Source organism: Berghia stephanieae, chromosome 12 (genome assembly GCF_034508935.2).
Source record: "Berghia stephanieae isolate SIO BIC M18660-M18661 chromosome 12, UCSD_Bste_1.3, whole genome shotgun sequence".
NCBI classification, from domain to species: domain Eukaryota; kingdom Metazoa; phylum Mollusca; class Gastropoda; order Nudibranchia; family Aeolidiidae; genus Berghia; species Berghia stephanieae.
Genome location: NC_088371.1, coordinates 15268820 through 15288302, shown reverse-complemented (window position 1 = coordinate 15288302; position 19483 = coordinate 15268820). Strand labels below are relative to the sequence as shown.

Sequence of the window (19483 nt, the reverse complement as noted above, 5' to 3'; positions counted from 1 at the left end):
ACGTCTCGTTCCACATGTTAAGTGTTGATGTTGGCTAGGAACCCCTTGTAAGGCGACTTGAGCACGTTTAGTGGATATTGCTCTATATAAAAGCTCAAGTTTAAATAGTCTTTTGTTGAAATGTTTAAATATTTGTGAGAGCCATCACAGCTGTCACAACAAGGCGTGGAAAGATCTTCGGATTACCAGGACCTGTGAAAGATGCAGAATCGGCCCAAGGAAAATGTCTTTTGTGGAATTATTTTAACTCTCTCCTTACCGGCAATTTTCCGGATTTTCCCCAAAACTTCACACCCAACCTATACAAAATTAGATTTATTTCACTCAAACACAAACGCTGTTAGTTCTTGCTATTATATTTCTTTCTGCTAAACGAGCTTTTCACTACAGAGTTAATATACTCAATCATTTTTGTTCAAATATTATTATGTACAAAAGAAATCAGGACGAGAAAAATGATGACTGCATCGTAACGAGTGTGACGATTTTTCTATAGGGAATGAGATTAGCGGAAGAGTAGCGTCCCTTGATTGGACGTCATCTTACAGAGAGAACGTCAAAATGGTTTTGCGCATGCGTTTCTCTCGTCCTCGCTTTCGGTGAAGTGTCTCATGCCGCTTTCACGGAAGCGAGGACAAGAGACGCATGCGCACAACCAACATGACGTTCTCGCTCTAATAACTTTTCCGCCGGTGACGTCCAATCAAGGGACGTTACTCTACCGCTAATCTCATTCCTTATGGGTGGTAAGGAGAGGGTTCAATATTTAAAAATTCATTTCCATCTTTTGTTTCTATATTATCCTGTCTTTGAACAGACAGCAATATTGGACATTTTATTTTACGTATCAACACGCGGCCTGTGTAGGATAAAAACGGGTTAAAACACACACACACACACACACACACACACACACACACACACACACGAAAAATAAAAGAGTAAGAAAATCCAACACAATTAGACAAATTGCGTTTTAAGAATCATTTTATTCGATACATTTGTAAAAATTATTGATAGATAATTTTTATTTTTCTGAATAAAAAACGAAAAAGGGAAAATGAAATGAAAACACAAAGGATATTGTGGTTGTTCTTGTTGTTATGTGCTTGTAGTGTGTTAGTCAACATTGTTACCTTTATTACATATAACATAGATTATCATTGTCATTTTATATAATACATGACATCATTTATGACCAAGTGTCATATGTAACCATCATCTCAAACCGTTATTATGACGGTGTGGTTTACATTGTCAAAAAAAAAAAAAAAATAAAGAAAAAATTGTAAGTGAAAATATTAGATGTCAACAGTAGGGCGACGTATAATTATTTGAAGGTCTCATAACCTAAAGTATATTATGGTCTCATTGTTGTAATGGAAATACTCTCAAACCAACACACGATATCGTCCAATACAACAATGATTAATCAAGCCCATAATTGTACTTGGTTATCAGACCTGCAATAAGTATGTGTACCTAACTAAGTTGTCATAATATGTGTCAGTTCATGACATAACCAGTCGAAGGAGGTGAAAATTTTGGATTTGCATTTTTTTGCATTGTCTGAAAGAATATGCTCCCCAGATCATTTTAGTCTTTATTTGAAGTAAATCGGATGATTTTTCATGAAGTTATGGTTTGATGTATGGGAAATGTATCCAGCAACTTTTCTCAAATTTCAAACTTTCTCAACTTGATTGGCGGTACACAATATTTAGAAGTGAAATTAAGCTTTGATATTTCCCGAAGATATACAAAAAGGTTGATTTAATCATTTATGACAAGAACTCATTTTTTTATTTTTTTAAATTGACCTTCTAACTAAACTTGGCAATATCTCAGTTCAAACCATCCGACTGATTATGTCATTCATTGTAACATTTATGGCCCATCGTCTCAAAACGGTATTATGACTGGATGATTCTGATGCTAAAATTAAAATCTATAATGAAACGAATTATCTACAAGAGGGAAATTTTTTTAAAATGTTCTATCGAGGAGAATGACTATTATTTCTTACGGTGACGCAGTCTTTAAAAAAAATTTGACTTTTCAATATTATCTTTCTTGGTTTCAGTTACATCCTGGTGACATGATACTGTTTAGAGGATATGAGTCACATATTATGAAAAAAACATTATTTATCGCCAACCGTCTCAAACCGGTTTTATTGGGGGATCAAACCTGATGCCGAATATTAAATTGTGAGAGTTATATTCAAGATAGTGAATATATTTCCTTTGATTAATATATTATATATTATATATATATATATATATATATATATATATATATATTGTTGTTTTGTTGATAAAGGGGAAACCCGAAAGGTCCATTTGATCTGTTTTCGTATATTAAATCGAAGCTTATATTAAATTTCACATTGTTATTTAATATTTCGAGCTTCGAGCAGCAACATTTACATTAAATTGTTAATATGAGCTTAAAATTCGTCCAAAAAAAATTGAGACCTGATGTTCGTTGGGTTCCCCCCCCCTTCCCCCCTTGTATTCGAAGCCCCAGGCTTGTGATTTCGTGAGCCGTTTGTTTGCGTGTGTTTTTCTTTTCATTATGGGTTTTACGGAGCTATCTGGGTCATTCCAGCAGCAGCAGAAGTCGAGGACGATAATTTTTGACGTAAAAAACGTTTTTTTGTTCAAAATGCAGTTCGTTTTGTTTTTTGTTTTGTTTGATTTTTTTAAAAATGTGACTTGCCGTCTCAAAATGGTATTATGTCGGAGTCTACAAAAAAAGTGACATTGAATTTAAAAGAAGAAAAAAAAGAAAGAGAGAATTTAGTTTTAGTCTCTTTAAAAAACAAAAACAAAACAAGATCCATTTTTACAATAAATCATATAATATTAACTAATTAAACGTCTACATAGTTTTACCATAGTTTTTAAAAAAAATATTCTTAGCATCCAAACTACTTCGACAATATACCGGTTTTGGGTCGATGAGTCACAAATAGGTTTTGTCAAACCACGGTGAAATAATTATCTGATGTAACGACTGATACGGATGAAATCATTTCAGGAGAGAGAGAGAGAGAGAGAGAGAGAGAGAGAGAGAGAGAGAGAGAGAGAGAGAGAGAGAGAGAGAGAGAGTTGTAAAAAGAAGAAAAAAGAACTTTACAATTTGCAGACCACTCAGAATATTGGATTCGACACCGTTCAGGGGAGACAACTGTTGTAAATAATCGATCAATGATACTTTTAAAGAATTATGTCCCCTACTCATAAAATTTCATGGATACGCAATTTTTTTAAAAAGGGATGTATCTTGGTTTTGAAATAGGCTTCAACAGTCGTAATGTCGTAATGACGCATTAATGGTGGACTTCCTTATGAAATATTTCTCCGAAGAGCATAAAAGTGTATCCAGAGGAGAAAAACATTATAAATCTTATCTTTTGACTTTTATCTGGTTTGCATTTGGAATCAAAATCAGTCACCCTTTATTTTACCTTTTGTTGTGTGCTTTAAATTGTAAATCTGGGCCCTATTGACTGTCCCATGTTGTCGCTTCTTTACCGGTGCTGAAAAGATCTAAGAATGTTGCAAGAGCAATAATACTCTTTAAAACATATAACGTACCACAACCCTAAATCAGTAGCATTTTGATTCGACGGGTTACAATTAGTATTTTATCCGCTATATTGTATATAACAAATGGATCATGAGCAATAGGATTCAATAGTCTGATGTCACGTCCGCTCAGCAACCAGCAGCTTGGTTCTAAACAAATAAAATCGGTACTTTTTATTCTTAATGCTGGCTAGAACTTTTTTCACATGTCATGTTATCAGAATGTATAAAAGTCAAAATACGATCAGATTAATAATGTTTTTCTGCTCTGGATACACTTTTATGTTCGTCGGAGAAGTATTTCATAAGGGCGTCCGTCACTTTTCCGATAGTTTAGAACCAGTTACTAAGTTAAAATGCGTCATTACGAGGGAAGTGAAGTCATGACTGTTGACGCTTATCCCTAACGCATGAGTGCAAGTATCTTATATTTATAGTCACACTTTGATTCAAAAATCTGGATACACATAAAACTTATATTTAAAAAAATATAGTTTTAAAACATTTTAAGCTGTTTGTCATTTATTATTGTTCCACCCCGACTAGATACCGGAATGAGGCGATTGGGAAAGGGGTTGGTGGGGGGGGGGGGGTTACAGTTGGAATATTAAGATTCAATTGTCAATGAATTGGTGACTATATTATGGCGATGAAAATAATGATGATGGATGGGGGGGGGGGAGGGGGGGGGGAGCGGTGGTGGTAGTGCTGGTGATTATATAATGATTAATGTTGATGGTGATAAATATGATGATGGTGGTGATGATGATGATGATGATGATGATGATGATGATGATGATGATGATGATGATGATGATGGTGACGATGATGAGGATAATGATGATGGCGGTGATGGAAGTAATGATGATGATGATGATGATGGTTAGTATGACTATGTTCATTTTAACATGGATTAATTTCAATAAAAATATATTTTACCATTGCAATGGTACAGAATAATAAATAAATTAGCTAATTAATATATCAGAGGGAATAAATAATTGTCTTATTAAAACGAACTATGGAATAAAATCACAGATTGCGTTAGTTGGGATAAACAATAGCAGTTGGAATAACGAAAATGATTATTTCATTTAATAGGGGACGAAAAAAAAACCTCGTAAAACAAAAACAAAAATGATAGTAAACTTTTAAATATTAAAGTTAATATATAATATATATATATATATATATATATATATATATATATATATATATATATATACATATATATATATATACATATATATATATATATATATAATAATATATATATAGATGACGTCATTAAGTTTTGGGTAATGGCAATCAAATTCAGCACATATAAGGAAAATAGGCATTCGGTGCAGGTCCAAAATTGAGTTCTTGGAAAAGGATCTCTTTCTTTCTTACATTCCCTCACCACACTCAAGTATAAAACGAGAGTCTGGGTTTGAACAGCGTTGATTAACTCATTTAACCCTAACACCGACTATATTCGTAGTTGACCCGGGTTACTTTTACCCCATACCTATTTATTACATTTTTCTGAGACAAATTATAGGCGTAGTGTCAAAGCTAATGTTTTTAGTTTTTGCACGTTAATGGTAGTTGAATAAAACTTTCTCTGTACATGCTCATTTTTTTATACATTTTTCCAATTTTGAAAAGTAGCAAAAATCTCTAGGATTGAGTGAGTTAAGTCGGTAATACAGCGTGTAATATACAAGCCTGGTGTGCATTGTCATACATGTCATGTGTTGCTGTTGTGTTTGACCCCGTGTAACGCACTTGAGTATAATGAGAGATTGTGAGTAAAGTGTCTTTTCTAAGAACTCATTATTTACGCACACGCAGTGGGACTCGAACTCTGGATCTACAAGTCAGGGAGACCTATTATTGTCACCATGGCACTAGACCATGACGCCACGCATTATTATATGTATAGAAAATTGATTTTGTAGTAGAGGGACAATATTGATTCTGCTTCGGCAAGAGAAATTAAGTACTCTCTCTCTCTCTCTCTCTCTCTCTCTCTCTCTCTCTCTCTCTCTCTCTCTCTCTCTCTCTCTCCCTCTCTCTCCCTCTCTCTCCCCTCTCTCTCTCTCTCTCTCTCTCTCTCTCTCTATTATAAATTATATATATATAATATTTAATGTTGTGGGTACTTGTAGGTACGAAAGTGCTCGATAATGGTGGTTAGAGCTATATATATGTAAATTTTCACTCCCATTTTTGCCGAGACGACTCGTTTCTGTGTTAACTACGACATGACAAAATGGTTATGCCGACTGAAGAAGTGTGAAAAACACAGAACGAGTCGTCTCGGCAAAAAATGTGAGTGAATTACATATATATATATATATATATATATATATATATATATATATATATATATATATATTATATATCTTTCCCCAGCCCTGTCTCTATCTCTCTATGGCTCTATCCCTCTCCCTTGTTTTCACTTTCTCTCTATCTGGCTATTTCTACTTCTCTCTCTCTCTCTCTCTATCTCTCTGAATCTCTCTCTCTCTCTCTCTCTCTCTCTCTCTCTCTCTCTCTCTCTCTCTCGCTCTCTTTATCTATCAATTAAAATCTCTTTATAAACCCCCTTTTACTTTCTTTCCTTAGAAATGTCGTTTTTCTTTTTCCTTTTTTGTTGTATAAAGGTCGTGCCATGTGCATGTTAAGTTGACTGTAAAAATTTCCGTCGACTCCTTCAAGGTCTTCACACTCCGGTTTCTAAAATGGCCATCTTGCTGAGTCTCTGGGCATCCAGTCTCTCCCACCTTGCCCGGTTGTCCAGTAGACCATCCAGCATCTCTTGGAAGAACGGGTCCAGACGAACCAGGGACTGTGAAAAAGGAAGAGAATAAATTGAGCATTTTTTGGAGCTTTTATATAGGGCAATATCCACAAAACGTGCTCAAAGCGCTTTACAGGGTTGGAGTTGGGGGGTGGGGGGGGGGGGTGACCATCAGCAACACTTAACATGTAGGACGAGACATGACTCCTGTTAGGCGATATTATAATCTTTTTCGGACAGAGACAACGCTGTTAACGGCCAGGTACTCATTTTACACCTGAGTACGGTGAGAGAATATAAGTAAGGAGCCTTTTCCAAGAAATCAACGATGTGCCGAGAGAGGCTCGAACCCACGACCTTCCGATCCGAAATTGAGTGTCATACCACTAGACCACATAACCGCACAATAGCCGAAGAGTAAAAATAAAACAAGTCCGTATGTGCAGTTATGTAGTCTGGTGGTATAGAAAGGTCCTACGTTCAAGTCCCGCTCTGAGCGGCCCAAAGTTGAGTCCTTGGAAAAAGGCTCTGAACTCAAATTGTCTCATTGTACTCAGGTGTTAATAGATCACCTGGCCGTTAACAAATTTGTCTCCGCCGAAAAAAATGTGAAGTGCTGCTATTGGCTAGGGGTCTCTTGTAGAGTGTTTTGATCACGTTTAGTGGATATTTCCCAATATAAAAGCTCAATATTTATGCGCGATAAGAGGCATGAAGCCAGAGTTGATCCCAAATTTTATTTGTTACAGGAACATTGGCAATTATTGCCGATAGATCAATTGATACAGCACTCGTTCAAACCCAAAGAAACCGAGATCGAATCCGGGTGTAGTCGATATTTTTTCTGACCCCTGTCCACCTAACAGTCTTAGGGTAGTGGAATCTGTTAGATCTGGCGGAAAGTTCTTTGGATAGACCAGCTTGCTATCAAAGATAGCAAGCAATTGCTATTTTCCGTTTCACGCTATAGTAACCGGGATAAATTTCGGCTCCATTGTTCTTGTCTTTTGATATTTTTATACAACCACAGAAACAGGCCGCATGGTACAGATAAAAACCAGAAAGGAATTCAGTCTCTGTTTGGGAGGCTACGCCCAACAATGATATTTCCTAAAGAAAATATAATGTAGATAAATAGTTAAATAAAGAGATGGATTGATTGAAGAAGAAGAAGAAGAAGAAGAAGAAGAAGAAGAAGAAGAAGAAGAAGAAGAAGAAGAAGAAGAAGAAGAAGAAGAAGAAGAAGAAGAAGAAAAGGAAGAAGACGACGACGACGACGACGATGATGATGATGATGATGATGATGATGATGATGATGATGATGATGATGATGATGATGATGATGATGATGATGATAGTTTTATAGAAAAAAAGAAGAGGAGTAGACGACGGAGAAGGATGAGAAAGAGAAGTAGGTGGGGGAGGAGGAAAGATGGGGATGGGAGGAAGAGAAAGAGGTGGAGGTGAAGCAGGAGAGAATAGGAGAAAGTAGAAGAGAACGGAGGAATTTTCTAAAATAATATATACCTTATACAGAGGCATGCATATCCCATCAATCCATGACAATTGTAACTTGGCAATTTCATCTTGTTTGTCTCTGTCCATGTTAGCCTGATGGGATGGATTGGAAGAAAAATAACATGGTTGAGATATTATTATTGATATTTACTAAAATAGCAACAGTTCGTTACTTATTTATTTATTGTTTAAAAAGTATTTACTTTTTTCAAATCATAATAATATATTAGATAGTTGTTCTATTTGTTTTTGTTTATATCTTATTCCATTTAATTATGTATATGTTATTTTATTTATATGTCAATTTTATTATTTTCTCGTCAGTCTATATATTTATTCATTTATCTATTTATCTGTTTATTTATTTTTCTTTTTAATTATTTGTCTATTCATTTTAAATTTTTATTTATAAAACATTTTGAAAACTTAGGTATTGACGTAGGTACTTACCTTTTTAATATTAATTTGTCAAAATGGCGTTTTTTGAGTAGATAGTACTGGATTTCTTCTATATATTTTTTTAAAATGTAATATCTGTTTTCTTCTATTTATTTCGGTATTTATTACTTCTCTATCTAATTTTTTTTTTTGGTTAACTCGGAATTGCTTATAACTGTATTAGATAGAACCAAGATAGAATGAATGAAGTCGATGTTATTCACTATTATTCTCAGACCATCAATCAGGTGATTAATTTACACTTTACCTCTCTCCTTATTTTCAGCATTTCCCAAAATGGCAGGCTTACCCAGCAGAAACATTGATTCTTTAACTCACTCAACCCTAACACCGACTATATCCCTAGTTTAAGGGGGTTAGTTTTACCTCATGCCTATGTATTACATTTTTCTGAGACAAATTATAGCCGTAGAATCAAAACAATTTTTTTTTAGTTTTTACATGTTAGCGGTAGTTGAATAAAACTATCTACATGCTCAATTTTAATACATTTTTTTTCAATTTTGAGAAGTAACAAAAATATCTAAGATTGAGTGAGTTAAAGTCAAAAAACTCTCTCTAAAACAACTTTATGTTCTTATTAATCAAACAAAGATCATTCTTTAAAGTTTGTGTTGTACAAAATAAAACTGAATAAGACAAATGTATATTGTGTCGTAACAAATGTGAGATTTTGCTCTAGGTGGTAAGGAGAGGGTTAATATATCAATTAAATTATATTATGCACAATTTTGTATCTTGTTATTTTTCTTGGTATTTTTAAACCAAGATACAAAAATATGAGTAGATAGATTAATTGTAGATCACAAAGTTTATACTTAAAAAGGCCTAGCATTAATAAGCGTTTAAGTTTACATATTGTTTTGTGGATTGATACTATTCAAGTGGTAGGCAGAACTGATATGTATTTTACCTAACCACATAACAGCAATACTCACACTAGGCTGGATATTCAGTTCATTTTTCTCCTTGTCCCCTTGGTCAAAAAACTCTGTGATGACCAAATGAGAGACCTGGAGAGAGTAAGGGTAAATTTATAATATATCAAATTTAAACAAGTATGTATATTTCTTCTTCTTCTTCTTCTTCTCTTTCTTCTTCTTCTTCTTCTTCTTCTTCTTCTTCTTCTTCTTCTTCTTCTTCTTCTTCTTCTTCTCTTCTTCTTCTTCTTCTTCTTCTTCTTCTTCTTCTTCTTCTTTCTTCTTCTTCTTCTTCTTCTTCTTCTTCTTCTTCTTCTTCTTCTTCTTCTTCTTCTCTTCTTTCTTCTTCTTTCTTCTTCTCTCTCTTCCTTCTTCTTCTTTCTTCTCTCTTCTTCTTCTTCTCTCTTCTTCTTCTTCTTCTTCTTCTTCTTCTTCTCTTCTTCTTCTTCTTCTTCTCTTCTCCTTCTTCTTCTTCTTCTTCTTCCTTCTTCTTCTTCTTCTTTTCTTCTTCTTCTTCTTCTCTTCTTTCTTTCTTCTTCTTCTTCTTCTTCTTCTTCTTCTTCTTCTTTCTTCTTTCTTCTTCTTCTTCTTCTTCTTCTTCTTCTTCTTCTTCTTCTTCTTCTTCTTCTTCTTCTTCTTTCTTCTTTCTTCTTCTTCTTCTTCTTCTTCTTTTCTTCTTCTTCTTCTTCTCTTCTTCTTCTTCTCTCTTCTTCTTCTTCTTCTTCTTCTTCTTCTTTCTTCTTCTTTCTTCTTCTTCTTCTTCTTTCTCTTCTTCTTCTTCTTCTTCTTCTCTTCTTTTCTTCTTCTTCTTCTTCTTCTTCTTCTTCTTCTTCTTCTTTCTTCTTTCTTCTTCTTTCTTCTTCTTCTTCTTCTTCTTCTCTTCTTCTCTTCTTCTTCTTCTTCTTCTTCTTTCTTCTTTCTTCTTCTTTCTTCTTCTCTTCTTCTTCTTCTTCTTCTTCTTCTTCTTCTTCTTCTTCTTCTTCTTCTTCTTCTTCTTCTTCTTCTTCTTCTTCTTCTTCTTCTTCTTCTTCTTCTTCTTCTTCTTCTCTTCTTCTTCTTCTTTCTTCTTCTTCTTCTTCTTCTTCTTCTTCTTCTTCTTCTTCTTCTTCTTCTTCTTCTCTTCTTCTTCTTCTTCTCTTCTTCTTCTTCTTCTTCTTTCTTCTTCTTCTTCTTCTTCTTCTTCTTCTTCTTCTTCTTCTTCTTCTTCTTCTTCTTCTTCTTTTCTTCTTCTTCTTCTTCTTCTTCTCTTCTTCTTCTTCTTCTTCTCTTCTTCTTCTTCTTCTTCTTCTTCTTCTTCTTCTTTCTTCTTCTTCTTCTTCTTCTTCTTCTTCTTCTCTTCTTCTTCTTCTTCTTCTTCTTCTTCTTCTCTTCTTCTTCTTCTTCTTTCTCTTCTTCTTCTTCTTCTTCTTCTTCTTCTTCTTCTTCTTCTTCTTTCTTCTTCTTCTTCTTCTTCTTCTTCTTCTTCTTCTTTCTTCTTCTTCTTCTTCTCTTCTTCTTCTTCTTCTTCTCTTCTTCTCTTCTTCTTCTTTCTTCTTCTTCTCCTTCTTCTTCTTCTTCTCTCTCTTCTTTCTTCTTCTTCTCTCTTCTTTTCTTCTTCTTCTTCTTCTTCTTCTCTTCTTCTTCTTCTTCTTCTTCTTCTTCTTCTTCTTCTTCTTCTTCTCTTCTTCTTCTTCTTCTTCTTCTTCTTCTTCCCCCCCCCCCCCCCTACTCCTCCTCCTCCTCCTCCTCATCCTCCTCATAATCCTCCTCCTCCTCTTCTTCATCTTCTTCTTCTTCTTCTTCTTCTTCTTCTTCTTCTTCTTCTTCTTCTTCCTCCTCCTCCTCCTCCTCTTTCTCCTCCTCCTCCTGAAATATATCTATTTTGAGGTGATATATTATTACAAATGATCTATTGGAACCTACATCACCCACCTTTTTCTGTACTTCCCACGGCTTGGTGATAGCAGCAATGTCACAGGCAGTCATCAACACACTCCTGAATGTTTCTTTGGACTCCCTGTCATCGAAAGACGTTTGACCTGAATCCAGCATGGAGAAAAACTTGCCGCGCAATCTATTAAAAAAAAAAACATTTCAAATTATTACAAAGAAAAGAACTTGAGCTTTTATAAAGGAAAGTGTTCCCCACAAAAATGTGCAGAAAGTGCTCTACAATGGTCTCAAGCCAATATGAACATATAGGAAAGTGACATGGGGCCTGAGAGGAACTATTATATGATATCTTTCTTTCAAAACAGACAAGGCTGTTAACAACCAGGTTCGCCATGTACTCATTTTACACCTGAGCGTGGTGATAGAATGTGAGGAAAGAGCCTTTCGAATTTACTCAACTTTGCGCCACCGGAAGTGAGACTCAAACCAGAGACCTGGAGGTCCGAAGACTAGAATCGTACTACAAGACCGCAAAGCCGCACCAATTGTCGTATTTGATACTTTGAAACTCTTATAACGACTGGGTTTGCTCAATACTCAAATTGAATGAATGAATGAATGAATGCATTTATATAGCGCCTAGATCCACAATGTGCTCAGAAGCGCTTTATAATATGCAAATAAAACAAACAAATAAATTAATAATCTAAGCATAAAATCTATCATATTTGAATAGCATCAATCAATTTATAATTTAATTACCACGCACACTGCTACAAGATGAAAATGTAGGATATCTATAATATGTAGGCCTGATAGAAATGTTAAACATCTAATGATTTTCTAAAGAAATGTGTTTAAAGTTACTTTTGAATTTTGAATTTATTACGGTAGTCGTGACGAACGTTTCAAAACGGTATTATTTATGAGTGTTTTTTATGCTAAAGATTGAGTTTATAGTCACAATTATGAAGCTCTAGTTTGGTTTACATGTTTTGTTGAAGACAATTAATATTGCTTCTTAAAATGGACTGTACTAAAATCTGACATATCAGGTCATTTCAACTTTTAAGCCAGTTTTTAGAATGATATAGGTCATTCCAACATAATACCAATTTGAGTTAATCGGTCACAGTTGAGTAAAAACAAGTCCCTTATTTAACTGATTAACAAAAACAACGTAACCAAAGGCTTGAGCCCGCTATCATAATAATAATAATAATAATACATCTTTATTGTCCTAAAAAAAAGTGGCACTTTGTCATTTGGTTACACATATATATAACAATACAATATTGGCATAGACACACTCACACAGATGCACACTAGTAACATCGTGGTCATCGAAAAAAATCACCAAAAAAAAAAACGGCTTGTAAGAGTGACAGTGGCAATACAAATTAAATTCTATATTCAAATTACTTTACATACATCATTATGTAGTGCTGCCATAATCTTAGAAGCGTAGAATCCCAAAAAGGAAAATAATTGGTTTTAAACCTTCAATCACGTAATTTACTCATTACAAACATCTACAGGTGCCTAAATGAGTCAATAAAACCTATAGTTAAATGAAGGGAGTAAAAATGACTCTTATAAAAGATACAAAATAAAGTAAACGATGCTTCGGCCTTTGGCCTTTGGCACGCACACACAACAGACACAACACACACACATACAACACACACAACACACACACACACAACACACACAACACACACACATACACACACACACACATTTTACTTATAATGTTTTAACTACAATGCCAATGGATAATATCATAATATTTCCTTTTCTTGTTGAACTGAAGAAGCCCATAGGCCGAAACGTCGTTTACTTTGTTTTGTATCTTTTATAAGAGTCATTTTTTACTCCCTTTATTTTACTATACATTTGTTTACTCATTACATCATTTTCTTCATCATTTCGCCAAGAGCAACAGAAAGTCTATAATATATCAGAAACTTACTGTATGTGTAGAGACAGATCTGTTGCCAATATAGCATGTTTGAGGAATTTGATGATGTCACTGAAATCGCTGGATCCAAGGTTATGGAATAGGTTGGTACCCTGTCGGAAGAGAAGAAGGATCTGGGTCATTGGTCCATATATAGCCATCTTAAGTACGAAATCAGCCTAACACATCATTCGCAAAATGTAAACACTTGTGATTGAAAATAAAATACAATATTGTGTCGTCAGGTGTCGCCATGCAATAGGCGTCAACGCTCGTGACGTCACTTCCCTCGTAATGACACATAGTACCTTAGTAACTGGTTCTAAACTATCGGAACAATGGTTGATACCCTTATGAAATACTTCTCCAACGAGCTGAAAAGTGTATCCAGATAAGAAAAACATTATAATTCTGATCATGTTTTGACTTTTATACATTCTGATCACATGACATGTAAAAAAGTTCGAGCCAACATGAAAAATAAAAAGTATAAATTTTCTTTGTTTAGAACCAAGCTGCCCGTTGCTGGGCGGACGTGACATCAGACTATTGGATCCTATTCCTTAATCAGTGTATCAACATGTTGTGATAAATAGTTACAAACTGTGAGGCAGATCGATTTAGCTGTTTGGCATATAACAAAAGTGGCTATGTGTTTGTCCACCAGGCCGTAGCCTCCATTAACTCATGGCCTGCCACTTCTCTGAATGTTAAGACAATATGACTCTACGAGAGGCTGAACTGAAGGGGACTGGGACAAAATGAAATGAAGTGACGTGGGCAGCTTAGTGTTATTGGTGGCAAATGCTCATGGGAGAGTCAAAGGCCTAAGTAAGGGATGGTGGTAGAGCATGGAACAGGATAGCGTGGCATGAAAGAGAAGATAAAGAGGATGAAGGGAAGAACTGAGAGGGGGGGGGGGGATAAACCTAGTGATGATGATGATGATGATGATGATGATGATGATGATGATGATGATGATGATGATGATGATGATGATGAGGATGATGATGATGATGATGATATTGATTATGATGATGATGATGATGATGATGATGATGATGATGATGATGATGATGATGATGATGATGATGATGATGATGATCATAATGATGATGATGATGATGATGATGATGATGATGATGATGATGATGATGATGATGATGATGATGATGATGATGGAGATGATGATAGCTATGATGATCTTACCCCACTATTGAGTATCATAATGGCGTGGTTGAAATGGTGATGCTCAAGTGTAGCTTTTGTCCCGTACAACTGAGACAGGGCAGAGCTGGATCTAGACCACACAAAAAAAAGCAAAACAAGTAAGTTAAATTCATTCGAACACTGTTTTCTCGAACACACGGTTTCCTCGAACTTATTCGAATGTCCCTTGTTTTCCCTATTATTCTTTGCACTCAGTTTCTCCGAACTACGGTTTCCTCGAACTTCATTTTGCATTTCCTGAAGAGTTCGAAGAAACCGTGCTCGAGTATATAACCACCCTTTACTTCAAGGCCTTACTTGGTCATTTACTAACAAGAAATGAAGTGAGTAGGAAAGTGCCAGAAGACAATAGAGAATAAACATTTCGCGGCGGCGATGGGGGCTCGAACCCGCGACCTTACTGATATGACAACTCCGCCTAGCTCTACTGTCTGAGCTATCCACCACGGAGTACCTCCTCTACACACTTTTCTGAATTACTGATCATTTAATACAACTCACTTTATCATGCTCTAAAACGCACCTTTGCAATGGCTTTAACCCTCTCCTTATCATCCAAAGGAAAATCGTCACATTCGTTACGATAATATGACAAACAGTTGCCTTATTCTGATTTCATTTCTGTTTAGTTATAGCTATAAAAAACTCGACACTGTGTTGCAGAGCTCAATTTTCTGAACAAAACAAGCATATACTCGTTATTATTCTGTCTGAAAAATATTTTTTTTGTGTTGGGTGACTATGAAGTATCGGGTCAAATTCTGAAAATAGCTGATAAGGAGAGAGTTTTAAAAAACCACGTCCTTTAAAAAACGATCGATTTAAAATGACTTTCATCCTTTAGAATATAATCGATCCTCTGAGATCTCTTTGAGATATTACGCAATCATTTTTTAGCAATTTGAAAAACAAGACGCACTAGACCTATCCGTTTTTTAAAAAAATGTAAATGTTAAAGTGATTGAGCAAATCACCTCGTCCTAGTTAACTTTACGACACTACACTACGTTTGATGCCTGAATTATATGCCAGTCATCCCTATAACTAAACTCTAAAGATAAAATTCTTCTTCGGGATGTATAAAGAGACTTTTATTATTAATGGCGCATTGAGAGAATAAACAATATCTTAAATGGCGTAATGAGTAATTAAATGTGTGCGGTTATGTCATCTTGCAGTATGACACTCGCCTTTGTAAGGTCCGGGGTTCGAGTCTCGTTCAAAGAGGCGAAAGTTTGAGCCCGTGAAAAAGACCCTTTTCTCACATTCTCCCACCGTACTCAAATGTAAAATGAGTACCCGTCCATTGACAGGATAGTCTCTCTCAAAACAAAATAAATTATCGACTTGAGGCTTCATGTCTCGTCAAACTTGTTAAGTTTTGCTGTTAGCTAGGGACCCTTTGAAAGCGCTTTGAGCACGTTTAGTGGATATTGCACTTACACCCGAGTTGAATAAGGTGATGCGTGTAAACTGCCTTCCCCTCGGACGCAATGCAAGAACCAACGTTATTTCTACGATCACTGTCAACCATCCAGCCACTGACCACTATTAATATCGCTTGATTTTTGTGACAAGACGCGACACCGCGAGGCACACGAAAAAAAAAATAGTGAAAAAAAATTCCTTTTAATATGAAGAAAATAAAATTGAAAAATAACATATAAAACAATCGCCGATGTCATTTGATGGGAAATAACAAATTTAAACTTATTTGAAGTCGATTATTAGGCTTGAATTTGAAATACCATTAAATTTGTCTCAGTACTCAGTACCAAATACCAGTTCTTCCATGTCCTGAGGCAAATAAAACGAGTACTACCCTATTTGAAATAAAAAGAAAGTGATAAAATTGGTTCTTCTCTGTATTACAAGTGCACCCTCCCCCCCCCCACCCCCTTAAAAAAAAAGAATGACAATAACCACAAAAGTGCTTTAAATTGTCGAATTCTGACAAAAGATGTATTATCATTTTTGTCAAGAAATGAAGTGAGTAGGAAAGTGTCAAAAGACAACAGAGAATAAAAATTTCGTCGCGGCGATGGGGGCTCGCGTCGTTTGTGTGTGTTGAAACATGACCTCAAGAAGTCGGGGAACGCGTCTCAAGATAGACATAGAGGTTGAAACCACTTTTTAAGAGTGGTGGATACCTTATACGGTAGAGTCACGCTCTCCCCGGCCAGGTGGGTTGTCTCGGGTTCGAGAAATTTTTATTCTCTATTGTCTTCTTGCACTTTCCTGCTCATTTCATTTCTTGTTATTGCCTGCTTCACCCACTTTTCATAGAAGAGAAAATGTTATTCTCTATTGTCTTCTGGCACTTTCCTGCTCATTTCATTTCTTGTTATTGCCTGCTTCACCCACTTTTCAGAACTATTAGTTTAGCCAGATTTCATTGCCATTCCACTAGAATGAACTAGAACAAACCTTAACCCTCTCCTTCCCAACTATAGGGAAATCGTCACATTCCTTACGATAGAACCAACATCTTTCTTATTCAAATTTCTCTTGTACATCACACAATTTACAGGAAATGAACAGTGTGTTGTAGAGCCTGTTTTGCTAAAGACATTATTTATCGCTAAAACTTACTTGCATTGTGTTTGGGTGATATAAAACATATTTTTGTGTTAGTTGGGTGTGAAGGTTTGGGGAAAATCCTGAAAATGGCTGGTAAGGAGAGTATTAAATCTGACCTATCAGTCTATCGCCTCAAATGGGGTGACTGTCGGGTTGAACCAGGTGCTAAAGAAAGACTCATAGTTAAAGTTACACGTATTCCGCCATTCTCTGGAGAAAAAAAACACATATAGTAGGGAGAATTAGGCTAAAACCGTGCAAATTCGGGTTGAAAGCATGAAAATTTGCATACAGGTTGCTAAGTCCCATAGAAAAAAACATCTGATATAGAACCACTCTGGCAATTAATCATAACGTATCGGTTTAAGGCCTTAGAGAAGGGAAATAACTGCGTAAAAATATTTTTTTTTTTTTTCATATTCATTGTATTAGGGAAAACTAGGCCAAAACCGTGCACATTGTGGTTGAAATCCTGAAAATTGGCATATAGCTATGACCCGTATAAATAACACCTGATATAGAACCATTCTGGCAATTTAACATAACAGTGCGTTTCTAGCACTTTTATTTTTTTCCTATATAGCATTACTTATCCGAGGAAATAACCACGACAATACAATGTACATTCTAAAACTTTAAATACACTGGTAACCATTTACGGTAGCTAACTGATGGTTATTTGGTGTTGTAACTAGTCGATAAAAGAGGGAGAGGGGGAGAGGGCGTCAATGGGAGAGACACAGAGAGAGAGAGAGAGAGAGAGAGAGAGAGAGAGAGAGAGAGTTTACTCATTACTGTACTGACTTAACACCCCCCGCATCTACATAAGTCCGTGCAAGGCAAACCGGGAACTTAAACACTTGCACGGGTGCCGATACATTCTCTCTTACATGAACACTTGATGAATTTTTGACAATTCTGGAAATAAGCTCCACATTGGTTCATGTCGATCGTCACATTTGTTGCAGCATTCTCTTCTATAAAAGATATAATGTTAGCAAAAGCTCGACTTTTTTCAACAACTTTGACATCACCATTATCATCAGCAGTGACATCCTTTAATTTGAAAACTTTTTTTAGTATCGTGCATGACAAATTTTATGGTAGTGTGCCTCCTGGCGACTAAATCTCTTCCAGAAACAACACATCAGAATCTTTGATAGATAACGCTATTTCACGAATATTTTCTTCCATGTCTGTAGTCATTACAGAATGGAGTACTCCAGATTCCATGTTTTTACAACAACAAAAAAGCACGTTTGTTTATTATAGCCAATCTTTAATTTTGAACGTTGTCTCATTATTCTCGTGGGTGACGAAGTCAAATGACGAAGTTTGGAATTCTTGTAGGGCATTTCTTTTAGATTCCTTTAATTCTAATCGCCTAATTTTGTTGGCATTAAATTTTACACGACAATACTTATGCAACTTAGCATCATTTTGTTTTAAGCGTTCAATAATCTCATTTCTTTCTGATGAATTTGAAAAAATAGACACATTCAACTTGTTTTTATCACAAACCAAGAATTGAATTGTGTTAAATCTTCAAAAAGAGTTTCATAGCCTTGCACTTTGTCATACCTCCTCGACTTAGAGGGACATTCTAAACGGTCTGTGGTATCTTGTTGGCATATCAAACACCTGTCCCAGTCTCTGGGAACAATTCTTTTTGCCATTGTATGTGTATCTGAAATCATGCAAACGCATTCCTTTATGAGGCATATTCAATATTCTTTCATAGCTCTCTCTCTCTCTCTCTCTCTCTCTCTCTCTCTCTCTCTCTCTCTCTCTCTCTAGTTCTTTCTGTTAAAGACCCATCATCAACAGGCAAAATGTGTGCAGTGCCTTACATAAGGGCACAATAGTACAAATACACCATTCTCCCATTGTCCCAAATAACGGAAAGTAAATAACTTGCGACAATACAGCATCATAGTGGTTGATGATGATGATGATGATGATGATGATGATGATGATGATGATGATGATGATGATGATAATGATGATGATAATTATAGCGTTCCTACGTAATTTACTGTCATCAAGTTTGACCGAAATAGGTTTTAACTCACGTAAAATGATTATAGCAGTATTTTTGGAAAGAAAAGAAAACAGGAGTAGGGGAGAAGGAGCACTGTCCTTTGTCAACACCGGTTATCGGCATTTATTGAGCTGTGTTCTGCTAGTCTGTTTTGTCTACCCGTCTGCCCGTCTGCCCGTCCGTTTTAGAGCAATTGATTATACTTATTAAATTAGATGCAGAAAAATTTCATATTATAGAATATTGCTCGCTAGACGTCCTTTAAAAGAAGTGAAATTGAATAATATTTTTGATTAATAATTTGTATGGTTCGTGAACCGAAAGTAAAGGGAAAGGAAAACATCCGATTTGACGTTGGGAATCCAAAGGATGACGTAAAACAACCTTGGGGCGGCTTGCCTTGAATGTTTACACAATAAAAATGAAAGAAATTTTTGTCGTCAATTTCAAAATTGTCTAATCTTAAAAACCGTGTATTTCAACTAATACTGAACTCTCAGAGTGATTCTATATCATAAATTA

At 35.5% G+C, this 19483-nt stretch overlaps 1 protein-coding gene across 12 annotated transcripts in view; it reads right to left on the bottom strand.

The window, feature by feature from the left end:
* Positions 1–6214: 6214 nt before the first annotated feature.
* LOC144957484 (dual 3',5'-cyclic-AMP and -GMP phosphodiesterase 11A-like) overlaps positions 6215–19483 on the bottom strand; it is a 241841-nt gene continuing 228572 nt past the window's right edge. For all 12 annotated transcript variants that reach the window (XM_078888782.1, XM_078888784.1, XM_078888786.1 and 9 more), the window contains 6 exons: positions 14320–14410; positions 13123–13223; positions 11190–11331; positions 9297–9371; positions 7909–7992; positions 6215–6429 (listed from right to left, as the gene is read on the bottom strand). In XM_078888782.1, coding sequence (XP_078744908.1) covers positions 6304–6429; positions 7909–7992; positions 9297–9371; positions 11190–11331; positions 13123–13223; positions 14320–14410 — 619 coding nt within the window. In that variant the 3' untranslated portion in view covers positions 6215–6303. The remainder of the gene's footprint in view (positions 6430–7908; positions 7993–9296; positions 9372–11189; positions 11332–13122; positions 13224–14319; positions 14411–19483) is intronic.